The following is a 20,470-nucleotide window of genomic DNA, read 5'->3' as shown; positions in this document are numbered from 1 at the left end:
GAAGTGACTCCTCTATACAATATGTGCATAATGACTCCCTCTGACAATTATCTTTGATCCAATGCAAGCCACCCCCTCCAGCCCCTCCACCTCCAACCATCCATCCATCCCCTCATCTCTCCACCACTTCATCCTCCGCTCTGCCCATCTTTGTCTTTTAATCTTTTTTTTTGCTCCTCTCTGTGATGACGCTCATCGCCTGTCGTCTCTTTAAACATTGTTCCAGAGTGACTCAAGGAATGACAAATATATTTACAATTCCTCTTGTCATTGCATACTTGTGTACACAGATTTTTTTCAGCTACAAGAGTAGATACAGAGTAATGAGGCTCACTCACTCGGGGTCAGCAACCTCACTGGGGCTGGGATGAGGAGGGATAGAGAAAACAAGAGAAGGGGGAGGGAAAGCAGGAACAATGGCATGATGAGGAGGGGGCTTATCTTTTTTTTCATCATTTTCCTCCATTTATTTGTCATCTTCTCTGTGCTCCTTGTCAGCAGTTAGAGTGCTGCATGGACACAGGGGAGCGAAGGGGGAGAAGCAGCAGAGAGAGAAAATGTTTAAGTGCTGATGGCAGCCCCTGGTTGCTGCTGGGACCGGGGTGTCAGCTCTTATTCTGCCACAGCATGCATCTGACAGGCAAATGATAGAGAAAGAAGCAGGGAGGAGAGGGGAAGAGGGTGTGTGTGTGTGCATGCGTGTGTGTGTGTGATAGCGTCTGTTTTGAAGGCAGAACAAGAGCTCCAATAAGGGAAAAGGAGGGCTGTGACACGAGCGAGGCTGGTATTGCTTTGACCACATCATCATCTGTCTCCTTCCTCTTCACAGTCTTTTTTTCTCTCTCACACACACACACACACAGATACACCCACCCACTCCAACCCCCCTCACCTTTTGTTGATAGATTGAGTTATACTACTCCCTCGGTGACAGGCATTCCCTCACGTTTCCACAGCAATGAGGTCAGAGGTGGATGCTCGTTATTGGCTGTTGGCTGTAATCATCACAAACTGTGCTGGCTGGTTTATCGGCACTCCTCCTTCACCTCCTCCTCCCCTTCTTCTCTTGACCTCGTCGGCCCTGCATCACGCAGCAGAGCATGACCCCCCGGGGGGCAAAAGGTCTTGACTGTCTTGACCCTGAGGTCACTGGTGTTTGCAGAGCGATGATATATGATATATAAGTGTATGTAGAAGCTTGGGAAGATACAAAAAAAGTGCAATAAACTGTAAAAAAAAAAAAAAAAAATTCATGCCCATCACACATACAACATACACCTCCCTCCCTCCCTCCTTCCTCCCCCTAGTCCCCACCATCTCTCCATCCTCTTCGCTGTTTCTTAAGTCTTCTTTATCTCTTCTCTCCAGTCTGCCCCCTCTGTCAGTTTGTGGTTAGCTGATGTTTCACAACTGCTCTCACAGCTGTTGATCAGTGTGTGTGTGAGTGTGTGTGTGCGTGTGTGTAGTGTATACACTGTGTCCTACAGCCGTCTCTCTCCATTGATTCAGTGGTGGCAAACAGGGTTATAGATAGCTCTGTGAGACCCTCACAATCAATCTTATCACCAGCGTATTTCCTCCTCACAACTCCCAAAGTGGAAGGAGATAGGTGAAGAAAAAAAAAGAAGACGAAATAAAGAGAAGAAAGATTAAAAAAATGAAGAATGGGAAAAATAGATGTAGGGTAGAAAGGAGAAGATAGAGGTTAAATAACTGAGGTAGGAGGCTCAGGGGTCTGTGTGTCTGTGTCACAAATGTGTGTGTGAAATGAAGCAGAGCATGTGTGGCTGCATAGCTGTCTGCACCATATGTGTGAGAGAGGAAATGACAGAGAGAAATGAAGGCTACTGTGCGTAGATGGAGACGATGATAGAGCAACCGGGTTCCTCTGGGCCGCAGTGGACGCTGACATTACGGAGAAAACGCCAAAGATCCACCTCAGATAATTGTTCCTAATCATCACCCCTGGATGAGGTTCGGTTTGATGCCGTGTCTGCGTGTGTGTGTGTAGGCAGCGATTTCTGGCTTCGTCACTAACGTGATAGAATTGGGTCTCGGTGACAGTAGAGGGGACGTTTGCTCACCGGGAGTGGACAGTAATTGATGGAAAGCTAGGCTAACGTGATGTGTCAGACATATGAGGCCTGTCTAATCAGTGGGAACATGTGAGTGCTTTAGGAGGCTGTGTGTATGTGTTTGTGGTACAGCTATGCCGGTCATGGTACGCACCAGCGTGCCTGCGGTCCAAAGAAGCAGACTGTTGATTTTCAAGTGTAGAAGAAGAGGAGAGGAAAAAAACTAGAAGAGAAGAAGAGGAGAGCTGAATGAAGCAGATGCTTAAGGGCAGGTTTTAACCCCCTCCTCTCCCTCCCCTCCCTCCCCTACACACACACGCACTCACACTCACATGCGCACACTCACACAAAAACACACTTTTCCTCCCCTTCACTCTCCCTTCCTCTCTCTCTCCCATGATGAATCAGCTGTCACTCAGGCACCAGTCCAATCTACTGATAATGAGAACTGCATCAACACCCTCTCGCCTCTCTTCCTCCCTCTTTCTCTCTCTCCTTTTACTCACACCAGCTAAATCATCCTTCCTCCTCTCTTCACATTTCTCACACACACACACACACTCACACACACACACAAACACGTGTGCGCACACTGCACTAACATAAACTCATTCATCTCTCCCTCACTCATCTGTCTTATGATTCTCCTCCTCCCCTCTTTTTTCTCTTCCTCCCTCCCCTTCACCCTCTTTTCTCTCTCTCTCTCTCTCTCCCTTCTCCTCCTCCTCCTCCTCCTCTGTGCTCGCTGAGCTGAGCAGTCAGTGGTGGGACTGAGGCAAAGGAGGGAGGATAAAGCAAGAATAGAGACAGAAAGGAGAACAGAGGCACAGAAAAACAGATCATTATACAGCAAATGAGCAAGAGGCCGCTGAATGAATAACAAGGAAGGGATTACAAAGCGCAGGACTGAAAAAAAAGGAGAGGACACCGACTGAAGACTCTCTCTCTCTTTCCTTCACTCCCTCCTCCCTCTCTATCCTTCCTGTCACCCTCCCAACTCTCTCAGAGGCTCTCCCTCCCAGACGATCTCCTCAGTAAAAGATGGCATGAGCACACTGTCTCCCATCCTCAGCTTTTGGAGTATTTTTTTTTTTTGCTTCACCCTCCTCTCTGTTACTCTTTCTGCATCTTGCTCTTCTTCCTCTTCTCTCTACACGGGTTCAGTTCAGAGGCTGAAGAGGAGGTGAGCGAGGTAGACAGAGGCTGACCCCTCTCCCTGCCTCCTTTCTCACACCCGCAGGGCCCAGAAAAGAGAAAGAGAGTGTGCGCGCGCGGGAGAGAGCTGGAACAGGGAGTCGTCTGATGACTTACACTAACAACAAACTCCTTAACTCAGCCGACCGCAGCCCATTCCCTCTGCCCGACCCCCCCTCCCTGCCTCCTTTAACCCGGAGTCTTACTCTCTGAGTCAGTGGAGGAGGGATCCAGGATCATGTTTGGATTAAAGACCCCACACTTCTACCTCCCAGGTAAGACCAATTATACTCAGTCTTTGATGTTCCCGCGGATGGCTCTGTGGTGGTATTTCTTGTTCTGTCACATTGTATCAGCACGGAGGCTGGTCACACGGCCGCAGAGAGTGAATCTCCCTTTTCATGCAGTCATTCTTTCAAGACGTAATTAATGGCTCGGGTGATGTCACATTGATTTACCGTTTTCTGCCAGGTAAGGAGAGCTACGCTGTGCTTCTGCAGGAGCCACTTCTCGTGATGTTTTCGGTGTCACAACATCATTTTAGATTTTTCAGAAACAGAAAGACAGAGAGACAAAATTTAGTTTTCTTTCATGAAGAAGTAAATTTTCGGAGTCTTCTTGCTCAGTGCGTTGACCTATTGAAGCACTCCCTTGATACTTTAGTTGTGCTTTTTTTCTCTCTTGTTACTACTGTGTACAACTGGGAATGGGTCTTTTGTTATTTTTAGGCTTGATCGACAGAGTGTAGTCAACCTCAAAGCTAAATGACCTTAAATTATGGGTGACAATTAATTGTCACCTAGGTAACTGAATCACTGGTTACCCATTTAAGCATTTATTGAAGCATAAAAGGAAAAATTTAAAATCTAAAAATTCCCCCCCAAAAAAACTGAATATTTGCAGCTTTTAATTTAATTTAAGGATCAACTGATCATTAGAGTGCATTATAAACAGTTAATAATAGTAGAAATGCAGCTCTAAATAAACATAATCCTTTAATGTAATTCAAGGGATATTTTGTGCTTGGCATCTACAGTAGCTCTGTGGTTTATCACACAGTTTCAGTTGGGGCTTTTGCTGCCAGTCAAACAGTTTTCATCTGCAGTCTTTCGAGCAGCTGTGTGAAATGCAGGAGAGTGCGGCCGGTGTCAGTGTGGAGACAGGTGTGAGGTTACCTCAGAAAGGTGCTTAAACATGCCTGAGAGCAGAGTGACGGGAACGGCACCAGGGAGGTCAGTGAAGAGGCGGCAGGAGGAGGAAGAGAATTAAGACTGACACACCGAGGTAGGAAAGAAAAGCCGAGTGTAAAGTAGGATTTTGTTCATTTAAACGGTAAGAGAAAGGATGTGAATGATAATGCTTGACACTGAGCGCTGTCTGTGTTTTCCCTCTGAAGTCGAACTCTGACCTTTTAGTTGTCTGGGCCAGGCAGCGGTCAGTGATTAAAAACCTGCTGCTGTGAAAGGTGAAATGTGGGAGGGAGAGAGGGGGGTGATAGAAGTGAGACGGAGGCAGAGGGGGAGGGAATGATGGGGGAATTAGAGGGTGGAGGGCAGATTAAACAATGTTCTTTGCCTTGTGAATCTTTCATGCTGCTTTTTGAATTATACATCTGCTTTCATAAATGATTGAGTGATTATGTGGTGCTTTGTCATTGTTTGTATATTTCTGTGTGTGCGTGCGTAGGTGTGAGTCTGTGTGTGTTTGTATCTGCATGTGCATGTGACAAGAGAGAGGAAGAAGAAGAAAATCTCTCCAGGAAGCAACAGCCCCCCCTCCATCCTCCCTCCCACCCTCCTTCCACGCTTTCATCCTCCTTTTTTTCAGTTTCCTAGGTCTCGCTTAATGTCTGTGTAGTGTGTGTGCACTTGTGTGTGTGTGTGTGTGTTATTTGATTGTGGTTTTGTGCATGTGTGTGAATGGGTTTTTGTCATAGGTGCCACCTTTGTTTGTGTATGTGTGTGGTTGTGTGCACCTGTCTGTGCTGTATGTAGGTGTGTGTGTGTTCGTTGTGTTTGTGTGTATACGTGTGTGTGTGTGTGTGTGTGTCCTCTCACCACTCACACATTGGAAGATGCCCCAGCCCCCCTCCTGGTCCTAACTGCCGTTGCTGTGGAGACTGTGTCAGCCACACACTCGCTCCTCAATGATCATTTGACAATGTAGGGGGTGAGGGGTAAAGGATGTGTGTGTGTGTGTGTGTGTGTGTGTGTGTGTGTGTGTGTGTGTGTGTGTGTGTGTGTGTGTCTGTGTGTGTGTGTGTAGCGACTGCCATGTGATTAGCCAAGGTAGAAGAAGTAGAGCAGGGTAAGGATGACAGAGGAATCTAGATTAGAGGTAACAATTGAAAATCAAGATGATGATACATGATACATACTTGAAAATCTTTCCTAGATCCCGGAGTGGTGGAAAAACATGTGACATAGGAGACATGAAGATGTGTGTGTGCATGAGTGCAAATCTACACCTTCTCACCCAGAGCACACCATGACCTTACTATGGTATCATAAGGAAAAGAAAGTGACATCTTTTTCTAGCTTCCCACTCTCTGGACCCCCCCTGGTGAAATGTGTCACACACATTACGGCAATTCACTGTTTTCCCTCCGTGACTTGTCAGCTGATCACAGTCCAGGTGTCTTTTCAAAAGTTGGATTTTTCTAAAATCAGAATGTGTTCCCAGGAGAAGGTGCATCTAAGCTGCTGGGAGGCGTGAAAAGAAAAGGAGAGAAAAAAACGAAAGGAAAAAAAAAGCCAGCTTTTATGTTTAAATTATAAAGAGGTTGAGTTTCTATGTTTTTCTTCCTGTCAAACAAATCCCCATGAAAAGACCTAAACCGAGTGTTAGCCTGTCTCTCAACAATTTTCAACTTTCTTACCCTGACTCTGGCTCTCAGGACAAACTAAATTATACTTTAAAAAAAGGCTAAATGTTTTTTAATTGCAGTTTTTAGAAGATAGTAAATTTGCATTTACTGGGGGCTAATTTCAGAGACATTTGTTTGGCTTGAACTTTCTGCGCAGAAGGATCCGACTAAACTAATGTGTCCATGTTTGTTATAATGAAAGAAAATGTCATCCAGCCCAACACTGGGGCTAACTCATGTGTTATCTGGATGGCACTGGAGCTCCGTTGGATATCAACAACATCAGGAATCAGACACAAAAAGCTGCTTTAAAAAGAAAACAACAATTATTTATTTATTGAAAAAGGTCCATCAGTTTAAACCTGGTGCAAGTGTCTACATGATGAATGGACACATACTCTGTGACATTTGTGTTTCTGCCCATATATGCACTCGCTCACGTGTGCGCACACATTATCCGTGGTAAGTCGATAGGGCGAGAAAGCCAAGGTGTTGACGTGTGTATTAGCCTGCCACATTTATTGGCTGCTGTGGTATTTTCTGGGGTTGGGTAGCTCTGTTCAGCTTGACCTCAGCATTGATTTCCATGATATGTGTTAGAACTGCAAGGACACTGTGGCTTGATTTATGGCAGATGTCACATGAACACACAAACACACACGCACATAGACAGTGCAAAGCACACACTTCTCACTCAGCCTCGGGCGCTCACGCTGTGAGAACGGCATTTGGTAACTTCACTCTAAATATTTTCCCTTCATTGTGCGGCAGAAGCACACAAATAAATACTAATTTCTCAGGCTGCAGAAGCGTAATGACTTCAACAGCCTTGCAAATGTTTGCAACAGCAGCAAAAAGAAGATTGTAGTTCATGCAAAAAGCTGCTGTGGCGTTGATGAGAAAGACACCCAAGACTGAGTTGGCTGGCTTAAAATTTGCTGGTGGTCTCTCATCTTTTGGGTGAGACTTTTTGACCATCCAGGTACCTGCAGTGCACTGGACTTCACCTTGTCGGTATCAACACGCTTATGCGCTCAAAATAACAAGTGAAGTCCGTAAACGAGCAATCTGAGAACAGTGAAAAGCATCGCTCCAATTTACTGTGAATGTTTACAATTTCCAGCGTGGCTACTAGTTCAGCAGTAAAGGCACATTAAACTCAGTAATGATAGACTGTGGATGTCTTTGTAGTGAAGAAAAATCTTCTGTGTCCTTACCTCTGAGTTATTTTTCCTTGTTTCTGTTTCTCCAAGGAAATATAAAAACCCTCACTGTTTTCCATATAAACACACCGGGTGCTACCCTCTGTTTGGTTTGAGATCAGCAGATAATATATATATTTTTAAGGATTTGAGATTCATTAAAAAGCAGGAAGAGTAAGGAACAGACATATAATACATACATCATAATAAGATTATTATATTTGGTATTGGGCTAGCATTTGTATAGCATTTTTCTAATCTTACTGACCACTCTTTATCCATCTAACATCTGCTCCACTAATCCACTAAGAGTACAACACAGATACACAGGGAAACCTGTCAGAATGTGTTTAATATTTTTCATTAAAAACCAGTAAATCTATAAACTTCAAATCTATAAGTGAATAAATATTTGTATTTGTATTGGCCAGAACGACTTCTGATAACGAACCTGAATAAGTCTGAAGATTTGCAACTTTTAGTGCTTGGGAACATACAGTATATGTAAAGTGCATGTATGTCCAAAAATTAGCCATAAGGAGTATATTCATATACGTTTAATGACAGAAATTAAGGTTCACTGTATATCTTTTTATGAGAGTATAAACTTGGCCTATATGTCTATTCAACCACTGCTCTTGAGTCCTTACTTTAAATAGCACAGAAATTAGTGTTTACGAGAATGTATACATATATATAAATGTGTGTGTGTGTAGACACACGCACGCATGCTGTTTGTTTGGCTATAATTCCTCTCAGTATGTGTGGAGAGTCTTTGTGTACTCACGCGGGAGGCTGAGATGGGTGCTGCCTCAAAGGAAGCTGCTGTCAGGGCCTCTTGCGCTTTTAATTGTGTGTGTGTGTGTGTGTGTGTGTGTGTGTGTGTGTGTGCAGGCTTGTGCTTACTAGTGTGTGCCGATGAAAACAGGGTCGCGGTGCTCCACCTCAAGGGCACTGTTATTAATGAGATGAATAAAAGACCATGACAACAGCTTGATAACACAGAGGAGATAAAAACCACACGCATGCACACACACGCACAGGGAAACATCATGTGGGAGCTGGATAACTTTCTCTTGCCAAAAAAAAAATACAAAGAATAAAACCAAAAAAAGAAAGAAAAAAGAAAAACAACATTAATCTATTTTTTATGATTTCTATCCTCCAGAGACAGTCGATATAAACTCAAGGAAGGAAGGGACGTAAAAGAAAAGGAATGAATAAAACAGCGTGTTTGGTAATGTCTCCACCAGAAAACAAACAAGTGAGCAAGTAGGCAATCCACCCTAATTGGTCAAAGAGCTGTTGTCACTAATGAGGTCTTAATTAACACAGGATTCGCTTAAAACATGTGTGGACCCAGCAAAGCACACACACACACACACACACACACACACACACACACACCTACTCACACACAAACATGCTCACACGAGCAAACATGTCTGCTCTGTGATGTTTACATTCATTTAGAACAAGCAGAACACTTTGATGTGAGATCTCACGCATTCACACAATGAAAACACACGCATGCATGCACGCACGCACACACACACACGCATGCAGCCTGTCTGCTCACTGAGCTGGGGAGATTGGGATAAATGCCAGCAGATTTTAACCTGAGGTGATAACAACAACTCCTAGTAGCGCTCTCTCATTTTCACACACACACAAACACACACGCCCAAAAACGAAATGCACAGGCTCACAGTACATGCCGCACACACACACACACACACACACACACACACACACACACACACACACACACACACACACACACACACAGAGTAAAACTGTAATAAGCAGCTCGGTGTACGATAACGAGCAGATGGAGGGAGGATTTGCCAAATAAAAATACAGCAACTAAAATTTGCCAGCATTCATATCTTTTACAGGACGGTGAACTTCTTACCACAAACACACACACACAGGCACGCACACACACACACACACACACCTACACAACTGAGGCTCAGAGAGAGAGAGAGAGAGAGAGAGAGACATCCCCAGTCCTCTGCTCCTGCTGGTCCTGCACCATCTGCATGTTCATGAACCATGTCAAAACATAATTGATTGAATGTGTCAGTGTGTGTATGTCGGTATATGTGTGTGTGCACGTGTGTGTGTGGAGTCTTTACAAAGAGCTGGTTAACTGCGGTTAGACTGGGCATGTATGCTCTATAATGCAGATATAGGTTTGGACATGTCTCCCTTTGTGCTCAACTCTCACACACACACACACACACACACACACACACACACACACACACACACACACACACTATATGATGTCACTTTACTGAAGAGCCTGTTGATTACCCATGGGCATGGCTCTGTCTGCCACCTGGCCGCGCCGTGTTAGCAGGTTCCAGTGAACTTGCACATGTGACTGCACACACACACACGCACACACACACACACATGCATGCATGCACACATACACAGGGTCACTTATAGCCCTTTCCTCTCCATCTCATTAGCCCTTCTCTGTCTCTGCACTTAATTGTGTTTCAGCTGGAGTTAACAAGCAGGTACCACAAATAAAATCCGATCTAAAGGGCAATTGAGCCAAATCGGACAGAGACACAGATATAACGCTCGGCTCTTGAGAACCAACACCGCACTTACCCCAGACACAGTCGTCACTTTGAAACACAAGTGGAGTGCAAACCAAACTTTTATTTAAATCCCAGCTAGATAAGACGAGCACCAGATTCGTGAATATGAAAACTGATCCCTTTTATGAATTTATTAAAATGGTTAATTTAACATCGTGTGTAGAGGGAAGCCATATGTCATGATTTCAGTGCATCATTAACAGGCTGCGTTTAATTAGCTCCAAATGTCGAGGCAAACGCTTAAGCATTTCTCTTCTCTGTTCTTCACTTCACTGCTTGAGTGTTGAAACAGAGAGATTTCAATGTTAACGAAAAGAAGCAGAGAAATATTGAGCGCCTCCCGAGAAGCTAGTGTCCAAAACTTGATCTAGTGTGGAGAACAATTTATTTCCGGGGTACTAAGCATAACTGATGTAAGCATCAATAGACAAAGCAAGATTTTGTGTTGGCTGCTTTAGCTATGATATACAAAACCCATTTGAATAAATAATGACTTCTTAGGGGCGGCACAGTTTGCCCTCTACCTGTGTGGGTTTTCTCCAGGTGCTCTGGTTTCCTACCACAGTCCAAAACATGCATGTTAGGTTAACTGGAGACCGTGCTGAGCATGAATGGTCGTGCGTCTCTCTGTTTACACCCATCCAGGGCGTAACCCATCTCTCGCCCTGACAGCTGGAACGGCCTGGCTGGTTGTGCTACTAAGGTCGAACAACATTTGAGTCTTAAAATGTAATTTTCTTTGTACTTTAACCTCTATAAACCAAAAAAAACCCTTCTTCTGATTGTTTAAAGGCTTCTGGGTCACATAAAAATCTCAGCTCATAAAAGCAAAGCTGCATCAAGAAAGAAAACTGAGTGCCGCCTGTGAACATTTAGACAGTTTGTGGTCAACAAGTGGCACGAGAAAAAAAATACAATTAACAAATCAGGAAACTGTCAAGTGTGTTCCCACATCCTGCTGCACACAGCTGACACACACCAACAGAGCACGCTCACGGTTACAGGGCACGTGTTTGCTCACATGAGCTGTCGCCACCTTGTTCTGCTTATGACTGCATTTGCATAATCTGCATAATGATGGCGGCTTTAATTGCCCACGCCCAGGTAAGGGATCATGTGGTTAAGTGGGAGATCATAATTATGTAAATAATTGGCCTGACCACGGCAAGCTGCTGCTCTCTGCCATGCCCATCTGGAGAGAGAGACTGAGGTAGAAAGAAAGAGAGAGGGTCGAGGGGGAAAGAGATGGACAAGTCAGGCAGAGTGAGAGAGAGAGAGAGAATGTGGGTGGTTTAAGATGAAGGTGGAGGAAAGTACAAGAGGTGGAAGCGATGCCTAAAACAGTGAGATAAAGGGAAATGTGATTACTTTGCTATGATGGTGCACCTACATGAAAAGAGCTCAGCTCACTCTGAAACCTTCGAGAATAACCATCAAAAGTCAAAAAATAAAAACAACCAAACAATCATCCATCCTCGTTTCCAGCTCAGGGTCATAGAGGCCCCGGAGCCTATCCCAGCTGCCACAGGGGGAGAGGCGGGCTACATCCAGGACCAGTCGCCAATCTGTCACAGGGCTAACACACAAAGAGAGAAACCCATTCAAAGCTATGGACAATTTAGAATCACCAGTTAGCCTAACCTCACTAACTGCATGTCTCTGGGCTGTGGGAGGAAGCCGGATTATCCAGAGAAAACCCACACAGACACAGGGAGAACATGCAAACTCCACACAGAAAGGCCTCCATCCAGATGATTCACACCCAGGACCTTCTTGCTGTGAAGCAACAGTGCAAGCCACTGCTCTACCGTGCTGTCCAGCAAAAGAAACCCATCAGTTTTTAAAAAGTGTGCAAACATTTCAAGCAAGTGGAAGAGGAAGAAAGGTTTTTACATAAATTAGTTAGCCAAATCAAGCTGTGGAGCGCATTGCAATCACACTTAGAAGCAATCTATGAAAAAAAAGTGAAATAAACAATGATTTGTACCTAGAAACCCTAAACAGGATGTTTATTCAAGGAATAAAACTTCTAAGTAAACTGAAAGAACTAAACTGAGGAAGTGACCATGCAAAAAGAATCAACTGAGCAACTCGGGCATCGAGTGATTTGATCAAAAGTTTGAGGTCAGCCACCAGAAGGATGCTTAGGTAAGACTGTTTTGTTTTTTCAGTTTCTGCCTCCAAGGGCAAAAAAAATAACATGAAAACGCTCTGAAAGCTCCCAAACAGCACTATTTTTTTCAGCATTAATATAACACACATCAGATGAATGTGATGGCACTCATTCTCTGACCCTTAAACACAATTCTTATCACAAAGCCTTAACTCCAAACACGCCCCTCCCTCTCTTTTAATACATCAGATTTTGCAAAAATGTCTTTATTTTAAAGGATTACTCAACCGTCTTACAGAAACATGCACACACGCATGGAAACACATGCACATGCAAGGAGGCACACACACACACACACACACACACACATGTACACGCAGACACACACGCCTGCCACTGTATCCGCTGCACAGATGGTAAAGGCAGCAGCCCCTTCACACAGACAAAGGGAAGGTAATTCTCTCTGCAGGACGTGAACAGAGCTGGAGCTGGAAAAGAGCAGCACACATCAACACTCCCCTCCCTGTTTCCTCGTCTCAGCCCCAGGCCAACAAACATCACAGGAGTAAACTGACAACGTGTGTGTGTGTCTGTGTGTGCTCGCGACCGCTACTAAAATAGGCTTGAGGAGGAGAGACAGGAAAAATAAGAGAAGAGGGGAGCGAGGGAGAAAATGAGAGAGAGATAAAATGAAAAAGAGAGGGAGAGTGCAGAGAGGAGGGAGGTAATAAACAGGATTAGTGCTTATCTTTACAGCACTGTGCGTGTGTGTGTGTGCATGTTGCGTGCATGTGTGTGTGGGTTTGGTTTTTCCTTTGCCCGAGGACAGAGTGACTGACTCCAGCATTACCTTTGCCAATGTGTCTCCATCCCCAGGTATCTTTTCTCTCTTGACTCCCTTTGAATTGGGTGTGATGGTACACACAGTACATTGCATGACTCTGTGTGTGTGTGTGTGTGTGTGTGTGTGTGTGTGTGTGTGTGTGTGTGTGGATATGCACGTGCCCATATTTTTTAAAAAAGGAACTTTTGCTTTGCCTATAGTCTGCATACTTTAAGGGTGTTAGTTTTGTGTGTGTGCAAAGGTGAAATATAATACTGAATCTGTTCTGTGTGTGTGAGTGTGCGCGCGCGTGTGTATTCGTGGACGCTGTTTTGCATGGCAGTTATGAACATACCATTGTACAGGATGTGTGTGTCTGTGCAGCTGCCTGAGGATAAAGACTGTACTCATCTTATTGTTGTCTCTACAGTTTGTATCCACTGTTTGAATTGCTAGTAAATCTCCCTGCAGAGAGTGTGTATGCACACATACGTCTATGTTCATGTGTTTGTGTGTGTGTAAGAGAGAGAAGGCTCAGAAGGTGGATTTAGTTGCCATTATAGTGCTTGTCCAGCCGCGTAGCGCCATTGTATGTGACAGTGTTTCTGTTTGTAATCTCCTACCTGACCGCGGCTAACAGGCTGCTACAGCATCTCACTTTCACTGGATGGGGAAGGAGGAATACATTTAAATAATCAGGGGTTTGGGTTCATGGCTGATATTATGCCTCGCTGCTTTTGTAAATGAGCATCTGTGTGTGTGCGTGCGTGCCACTAGTTTGTGTGCGTGTGTTTATGTGCGAGCGGGTGCATCTGTTTTCAAAGACATCTGTGGATGTCTTGGTGGATTGCTCTTGTAGCAGTATCCCCAGCACTATTCCCTCCTTCACCAGAGATGAATAGACAGAGAAAGGGAGCAGGAGACGGAGACAAACGGTGCATGTGCTTGCGTGTTTGTGTGTGGCTGCGTCTGCATACAAATGTGTGTATGCTTGCGTGTGTGATGGATAGAGGGCTTTATGAGAGAGGAATAGGCTAATGACCGGGTCTCCAGAGGCAGTAAGATTCCTGGAGCTATTACCGCTGGAGTTCATAATGGCCTCTGTGCTTGGCCTCTTTTACACGCTGCTTAATGGGGGATCCAACAGTCCAGCCGGCAAGTGTAACCCACCCGGAGAATACACGCCGCTGTGTGCAGTGACCCCGACAAACACACACACACAAACAAGCAGAACGGGCAGCCCATTTTCAATCAGGTTTGGATTCCCTTTCATGCACCTGCACGTGTATATTTTACAGTGTGTCGGCCTCCCGCCTTCCCTCTTTTTCTTTTTCTGTCTTTTTCCTGCACACACACAGACACAGCTATACAACCTGTATAGGTCACAAAGGATGGAGGTGAGACACCCACCTCAGAGAAAACTGAGAGTGTCTGCCTGCAGTGCACAGCCAAACCATAAATCATGTCAGGCTACACTAGTCTCTGCACACGTGCACACATACAGACACACTCACTCCCCCTCTTTTCTCTTGTGTAGGTTTGAGTACAAGAGAGGGGGATTTGGGGATTATAGGGGAGCCTCACTTTTTCTTTTCTTTTCCATTGCTTCCTTTAGTACTTGTTGTTTCCATAGAGGGAAAAGTAGGGAAGTAGGGGGTGGCTAATCTGTGTGCATATGTATATGTGTTTATGTGTGTGCGCGCGCGCATGTGTACAAATGAGTGTCTTTTCTGCACTTATGCAGGCTAGTGTGTGTGAGAGTCTTTCATCAGTGAATGGAAAGGGAAAGACTTGAAGGAGAAAGTCTATTCATTGAGGAAAACATCAAGGCTGTTTGGTGCTACTGTGTGTCTGGCATCTTCGAAATGCAAGAGGAAGACGAGGAGGAAGGAGAGAGGAGAGAGAGAGAAAGAGAAAAGTGAGAGGGAGGAGAAGGATGGACAAGGTAGAAATCTGCACTCTGAAGCGCAAATTGATGCAAAACAGCTGTTAAATAGCTGCAAAGTGGAGCAGCTGCTTGGGAGATGAGGAGAGAGGGATGAGGAAATGAAGGGATGAATGATCAAGAAAGACGGAGACAGAGAGGCCCAGGGGAGATGTTGAAATATTAGACTAAATGAAGCTGGCTGAGCAAGCTTATAGCACATCATGATAGATGAATGGTATTAAACATGTTTAGGACTTGATACGTAACATAGCATATTTATAACTTCAGCAAATATTGTAGAAAATCAAAGTGAAGTGTATTAATGGTATTTTCGCTTCACATAACCCATCTATCTATCTATCTATCTATCTATCTATCTATCTATCTATCTATCTATCTATCTATCTATGCATCCATCCATCCATCTAGGGTTAAAACAAGTAAATAAGTAACTGATTTTCTACATTACCTGTTTAACGTAACCACAAAGTTGACACAAAGCTGGTGAAAAATTAACCCACAGAGCACTTCACAGAAAACTGTTGTGGTGAGAGCATTCTACTAGAAACAAGCAGCACTTCCTCTTTTTTTACACAAGCTGCTATAAGCCTCTTTGTCTGTACTTTGTCGCCTTTTAAAAAAAAAATCCTTGGCTGCATGGTTGAGGTCAGCGTACAGTCAGGCTGGAGCTTCACTCAGGGTCCAGGGTGTCTTCCCAGACTTCCTTTGCAGATGCTTGGAAACATTTGAATTTATGACACTTTGCATGTCTTTTGCTTAGTGTTCATACATAACAAATCATAAAGTAGCCTTTAATATCCACAGCAATAAGACTTGTTGCAATTTAACTGCCTCCCTAAGCAGTATTTTTACATTATATCGGAATGGCTACTTTAAAGAAATGGTATACAAACGTAAATCAGTTAAAATGAGCCTGATAGTGATTCTCTGTATGGTGTGAGTGTGCAGTAACAGCAGGAGGAGCTGACTTGAACAGATCTGATTGTCTCCAGTGGACAGTAAACATGTCCGGGCTGTGAGGTATCAGCAGTCTGGGGCCACATCTTCCTTCCCTCCATCCCTCCATCTCTCCAGGGAGCATCAGAGGAGCAGGTGCTTGCCCTCCTCCTCCTCCTCCTCCTTACTTCCCCCTCCCATCTCACTCCCCGCCTCCCTCCCTCCCTCCCTCCTCTCTCTCTCTCTCTCTCTCTCTATGTGAGGACTGTTAATGAGTTGTCCTTCTCCTTCCTACATCTCCACATCGCTGAGTGTCGTACTGCTCTCTGTGAGATCAAGCCGTGCGTCGCTATAGCGCGCAGAGCCGTCATTTATCCACACAAGGATGCGCGATAACCGGGGATTCTGTTTTCTTTAGAGAGGCGGTGAGTTGTGTGTTTTCTGCAGTTTCAGTACAAAAGTCTTTGTTTGCTCTGTCGTTACCTGGAGAAAGTGATGAGGTCTTTCATTTGAGCCTGTCTCTGTTGAGTTAACATTGCTTGGATGTTGTCTGCGGGGCTGAGCAGCTACTGACCCGACTTCTTTTACAGTATTTTATTTCTCATTGTTGTAGCCATCAGTGCCTACACCTGCTTTAAAGTGTTTTATTTTCTCTTGTGTTTCTCTTGTGGGGGGGGGGGGGGGGGGGGTAGGTTATATCCTGTTTGTTATTTTTCCTTCGCCAACATAAGTCGGATAATTGGAAGTGAAGAGTGAAACTGAAGTTATTTTTAGTCATACCGCACTCAAAGACTGAGTAAGTTGAAAATATGTGATAGGGAAAACTGGTCCATCTTGACAGACAGCAGGTGCGAGCCACTTCTGGTTTCCTCTGTTAAAATACAAGCTTATTAACTCTTAAACTCTAATGCTGGGACCAAATATTGGAGCCAAATAATCCTTAGCGTCACAAAGACACGTTAAAGGCTTAAAATTCAAAGACATTTAAAAGCTACTTAATATACTCTCCAGTTGGGAATCTCTAAATGCTCTTATTTTGAAGCCAGACTGATCCACTTCCTGCTCCGTGCGGTGAACTTGGGCGCAGCTGCAGGGTGGGTATTTAAAGGTGTTTGTGGTTCCTTGTTATGCGTCTTTCTTGCCAAACTTGTCAGTGATCAAACACTTGTGCTGTTTGCGCTGAGCAAACTTCATGGACAGGAAGACAGAGAGAAGCGCTCACACAGCAACAGCGGCGGTGTGGGACAGTTTCTCTCTGATAGTTCGTCTCACAGCACCCACGGGAGACTGAAGAGTCGCTCTTTAATCCGGGACCTTTAACAGCGACTGTATTGTTTGGCTGAGATAGATGCCGCCGGGCGCATTAGCAGCAGTCAAGCGGATCCCTATCGCTTTTGTGTGTGTACACAGCCCGCAGGTGGAGTTCAACACACACACACACACACACACACGCACACACGTGCACGCGCGCGTTTCATGCACCATGTGCTGCTCCTGACCTGCCGTAGACCAGCTGCTCAGCAGGGGTGTTACTGAGTAAACCTCCAATCTCTTTAATTACCTCCTTCTCATATAGATACTCTGCTCATGCTGCTCATACTATGGCTTCCCATTCACATCAGTGTTTCTGTGTAATCAGATTACAAAACTTACTCTGGTATTCTGTTGACTTGTTATTGTCATTATCATTATTATTATTATTTTAGATTTAGACTAAGTGGTGTGTCCTCTGTGGGATGAGATGCTGTCATTTTGCAGGTTCAGCCTGTCGGTGCCAGCTGTGATTGGCTGCTTCTTCTGTGGCGTTCCTCGCCTTCAGTGCTGGATAGTTGTGTTAGAATATTTTCTCATCATTGCACAAGCGTTTGAGTGCATAATCTGACCTGAGGGCTATCTGGTGTTGTTCTGTAGCTGAGCAAACAGTTGACTACATGAGCTGATACGAAGGGCAGGTGCTGATGATAATAAATCAAGTGTCCCAGCCGTGCAGCTTTGGCCTAATCTGTACAGTGATAATAAACAAGGAAATAATCCATAAGATCCATTCAGCTTAATTTACTCCCGGGCCAGCAAGTGTCGGCTTTGCTCTGATTTGCTGAACATCTTCGCAGTTCGAATAATACTCTCTGGGCACCAACATGATTGTTTACTACAGCAACAGTTGTTTGGCAGGTGTGTCTTTGTGCACCTTTGTGCAATGAGACTGCGTGTGTGTGTGTGTTCTCTTCAACCCATCCCCCCTCCATCCCCCTCGTGTTTGCTCAGATGGTCGACGTCTAACCACGACAGTGTCGGCACCTGGTGAAACAGAGCGGGCCTCGGGCCAGAGGAGGAGTAACTGAGGCTGTCAACCGTCTGACACGACCCTCTGTGTCTGCACCTCTGCCACTGACGCTGAGCACACGAACACTTGACACACGCCAAGTTTTTTAAAAAAAAAGGCTGCAGGCAGGAGTCAGGCGCCCGCCAGGCGCCAAAATAAACTGAGACAGGAGTAAGATTGGTTTGCCTCAGATTGTTTTATTTTTTATTGTTTTTTTCCCATCATTTCTGTATCAGAGAGGTGAGACTGAGGCACAGAAGAGAAGAGATCGATGACACAGATGGGGGGGAAGCAGAAACGCAGCAGACGTGATGGGAGAAGCTGTCGAGTGAGTGGTAGGAGGCTGAAGAAGAGATAGCGAGGGGAAATGACAAGCAAAGAAACGATAGTATGGACAGATAGAGGAAAGTGTGAGGCAGGAGAGCAGCCACTATTTATATCTTCTTTCTGTATGTGAAAGACAGTGACAAGATCCTCGTAGACACACTGAGAAGAGGGGGTCACCCAAAGAGGAGCAATGCCCTGCAGGCAGAGGAAGGTGGAAGAGAAGGCCTAAGGTTCAAGAGGGAAAAGAAGAGGATATGTAACCATGAGGCTTTTTTTTACCCACTGGCAGCCCACATTTCAACTGTAAGCTGAGGCTCTGATAATTTATAGACCTTTCACTAACATCTTGACTCTGTTATTATTGCACAGTAAACATGGCTCTGCTCTGGCGGCCTCGCTGTAAAACATAAAGCAGAGTAATGGCCGCTGCACTTCCCACACTTTCTTTGTTGTTCATATACCTCTACGTGCTTCTAACAATCTGCTCTGGCGTTTTTTTTTGATGCACTTCCCCTTTTTTTGTGTGTGTGTGTGCATGCGTTTGTTTTTTGTTTGCTGGAGGTGTCGGTTATTACAGTATGTGGTTTTTCTGCTCCACTTATCCCAGGACCATAAATGCGTGCTGGCTGTTTGGTCCCTAGGGGTCACATGCATACGTTTTGTGACGCACAGCGGCCGACTCCTGAGTCAGCTAATTGTGAATGTGCCTTCCTTTTCATGTACTCGCACAGACGGCGTGCATGTGTTTGACACTGTTTTTTGTTACTTTTTTGGGGGGTTACTTTTTTTTTGACATTCACGTTAACTTGTGACCCTTTCCTGTGTCGGGCGAGTGTGTGTGAGTTGCTGGAGTCGGGGAGAGTGTTCGTTGTTTATGGATTGTAAGGATGTGTTAAGTGTTTCTGTGCAAGCTGCAGAGTGACTGGAGCTAGTAAAGCCATTTAGCAGCCCCCGGAGTAACCCAGGAGACTGCTGTGTTGACGCCACTCTGACTGCTATTACAGACAAGTTTAAGAGGCTGTAAAACATTTGGCTACTTTTCCTCTCTCTCATTCTCTCATTCTTCGTGTGTGTGTGTGTGTGTGTGTGTGTCAGAGGAATTTGAACAAGTCTGCCAGCTATTGTAACAACGGCAGTAGCCACTGTTGTGATTACTATCAGCCGTAGGGGTCCAGATAATAACATCTCAGAGCTTAAATGTAGCATATTTGGTGTGTGTGTGTGTGTGTGTGTGTGTGTGTGTATACACTTATTATTGGTCTGCTGTTGGGTAACAGTTTGTAAACAGTCAGTTTAATGTCTTAAATGTTAAAATAGTAGCTTGCACAAGAACACACACACATATGCGGTCATATACCAGTGTGATGGGAGTTAATAACTAGGTAGTATGTTACAACCCAACCTCTTCTTCCTCCTAATGACCAATCCCTGCTCGCACACACACACTCTGTCTCACACACATACTGCTTTTTTTTTTTTTTAATGAGCTGACGGGGCAGAGCAGGACCTCCCCCGCTGTCCTCACAGTCCCCCTGAGTCGTGTGTGGTGTGTGTGTGTGTGTGAGAGAGAGAGCGAAAGAGTAAAAGTGGAAGAGAGGGGCAGGGTAAAATTGTTAAAGACGCAGGCCTCAACATGTCTGATGTCTCTTGCATCATGCTGAGCAGGGTGGGATTCTGTATGTAGGTGTGTTTGTGTGCAGATGAATTTCATGCAGTTTCCATTTTGGCAGCTGTGGGGAAGTCCTGCTAGTTTCTGTTTTTCAACAGGGTTTCATAGGAGCTGAGGCATTGCTGGTCACTTAGGTCAACGCTGAAAACTAAATGCATTGCAAGGAAATGTTGTACAGACTCTGACTTGTCACGGTGTGCCACAGCAGGTCAGAGTGCACTTATCTATCTCTAAAGCTCAAGAAAGGATTGAGTAAAAAAGTGCATTTTACAATCTGTGTGGTGCAAGTTGCTGTTGTAAAAAGAAAAATTGTGCAAATTATGTGCTATCAGTAGGGTCATGTCTACTGTATTAAGCTCACAGCTGAGCCCAA

General features: G+C 44.8%; 1 protein-coding gene across 8 annotated transcripts in view; it reads left to right on the top strand.

Annotated features, from left to right (window-relative positions):
- Nucleotides 1-2,832: 2,832 nt before the first annotated feature.
- Nucleotides 2,833-20,470, top strand: part of LOC100697762 (genetic suppressor element 1) — a 39,519-nt gene continuing 21,881 nt past the window's right edge. Inside the window, exons 1-2 of one of the 8 annotated variants that reach the window (XM_005470897.4) lie at nucleotides 18,415-18,429; nucleotides 18,562-18,731. Coding sequence is in view for 2 of the 8 variants with exons in the window: in XM_005470893.4 (XP_005470950.1) it covers nucleotides 3,508-3,544 (37 nt within the window). In the remaining 6 variants the exon portion in view is untranslated. The other 7 variants (XM_005470893.4, XM_005470894.4, XM_005470896.4 and 4 more) reach the window with 7 other exon arrangements.

This window comes from Oreochromis niloticus, linkage group LG7 (genome assembly GCF_001858045.2).
Source record: "Oreochromis niloticus isolate F11D_XX linkage group LG7, O_niloticus_UMD_NMBU, whole genome shotgun sequence".
Classification (NCBI taxonomy): Eukaryota; Metazoa; Chordata; class Actinopteri; order Cichliformes; family Cichlidae; genus Oreochromis; species Oreochromis niloticus.
Note: the sequence above shows the minus strand (reverse complement) of the source record. Positions and strands in the feature narration are given on the sequence as shown.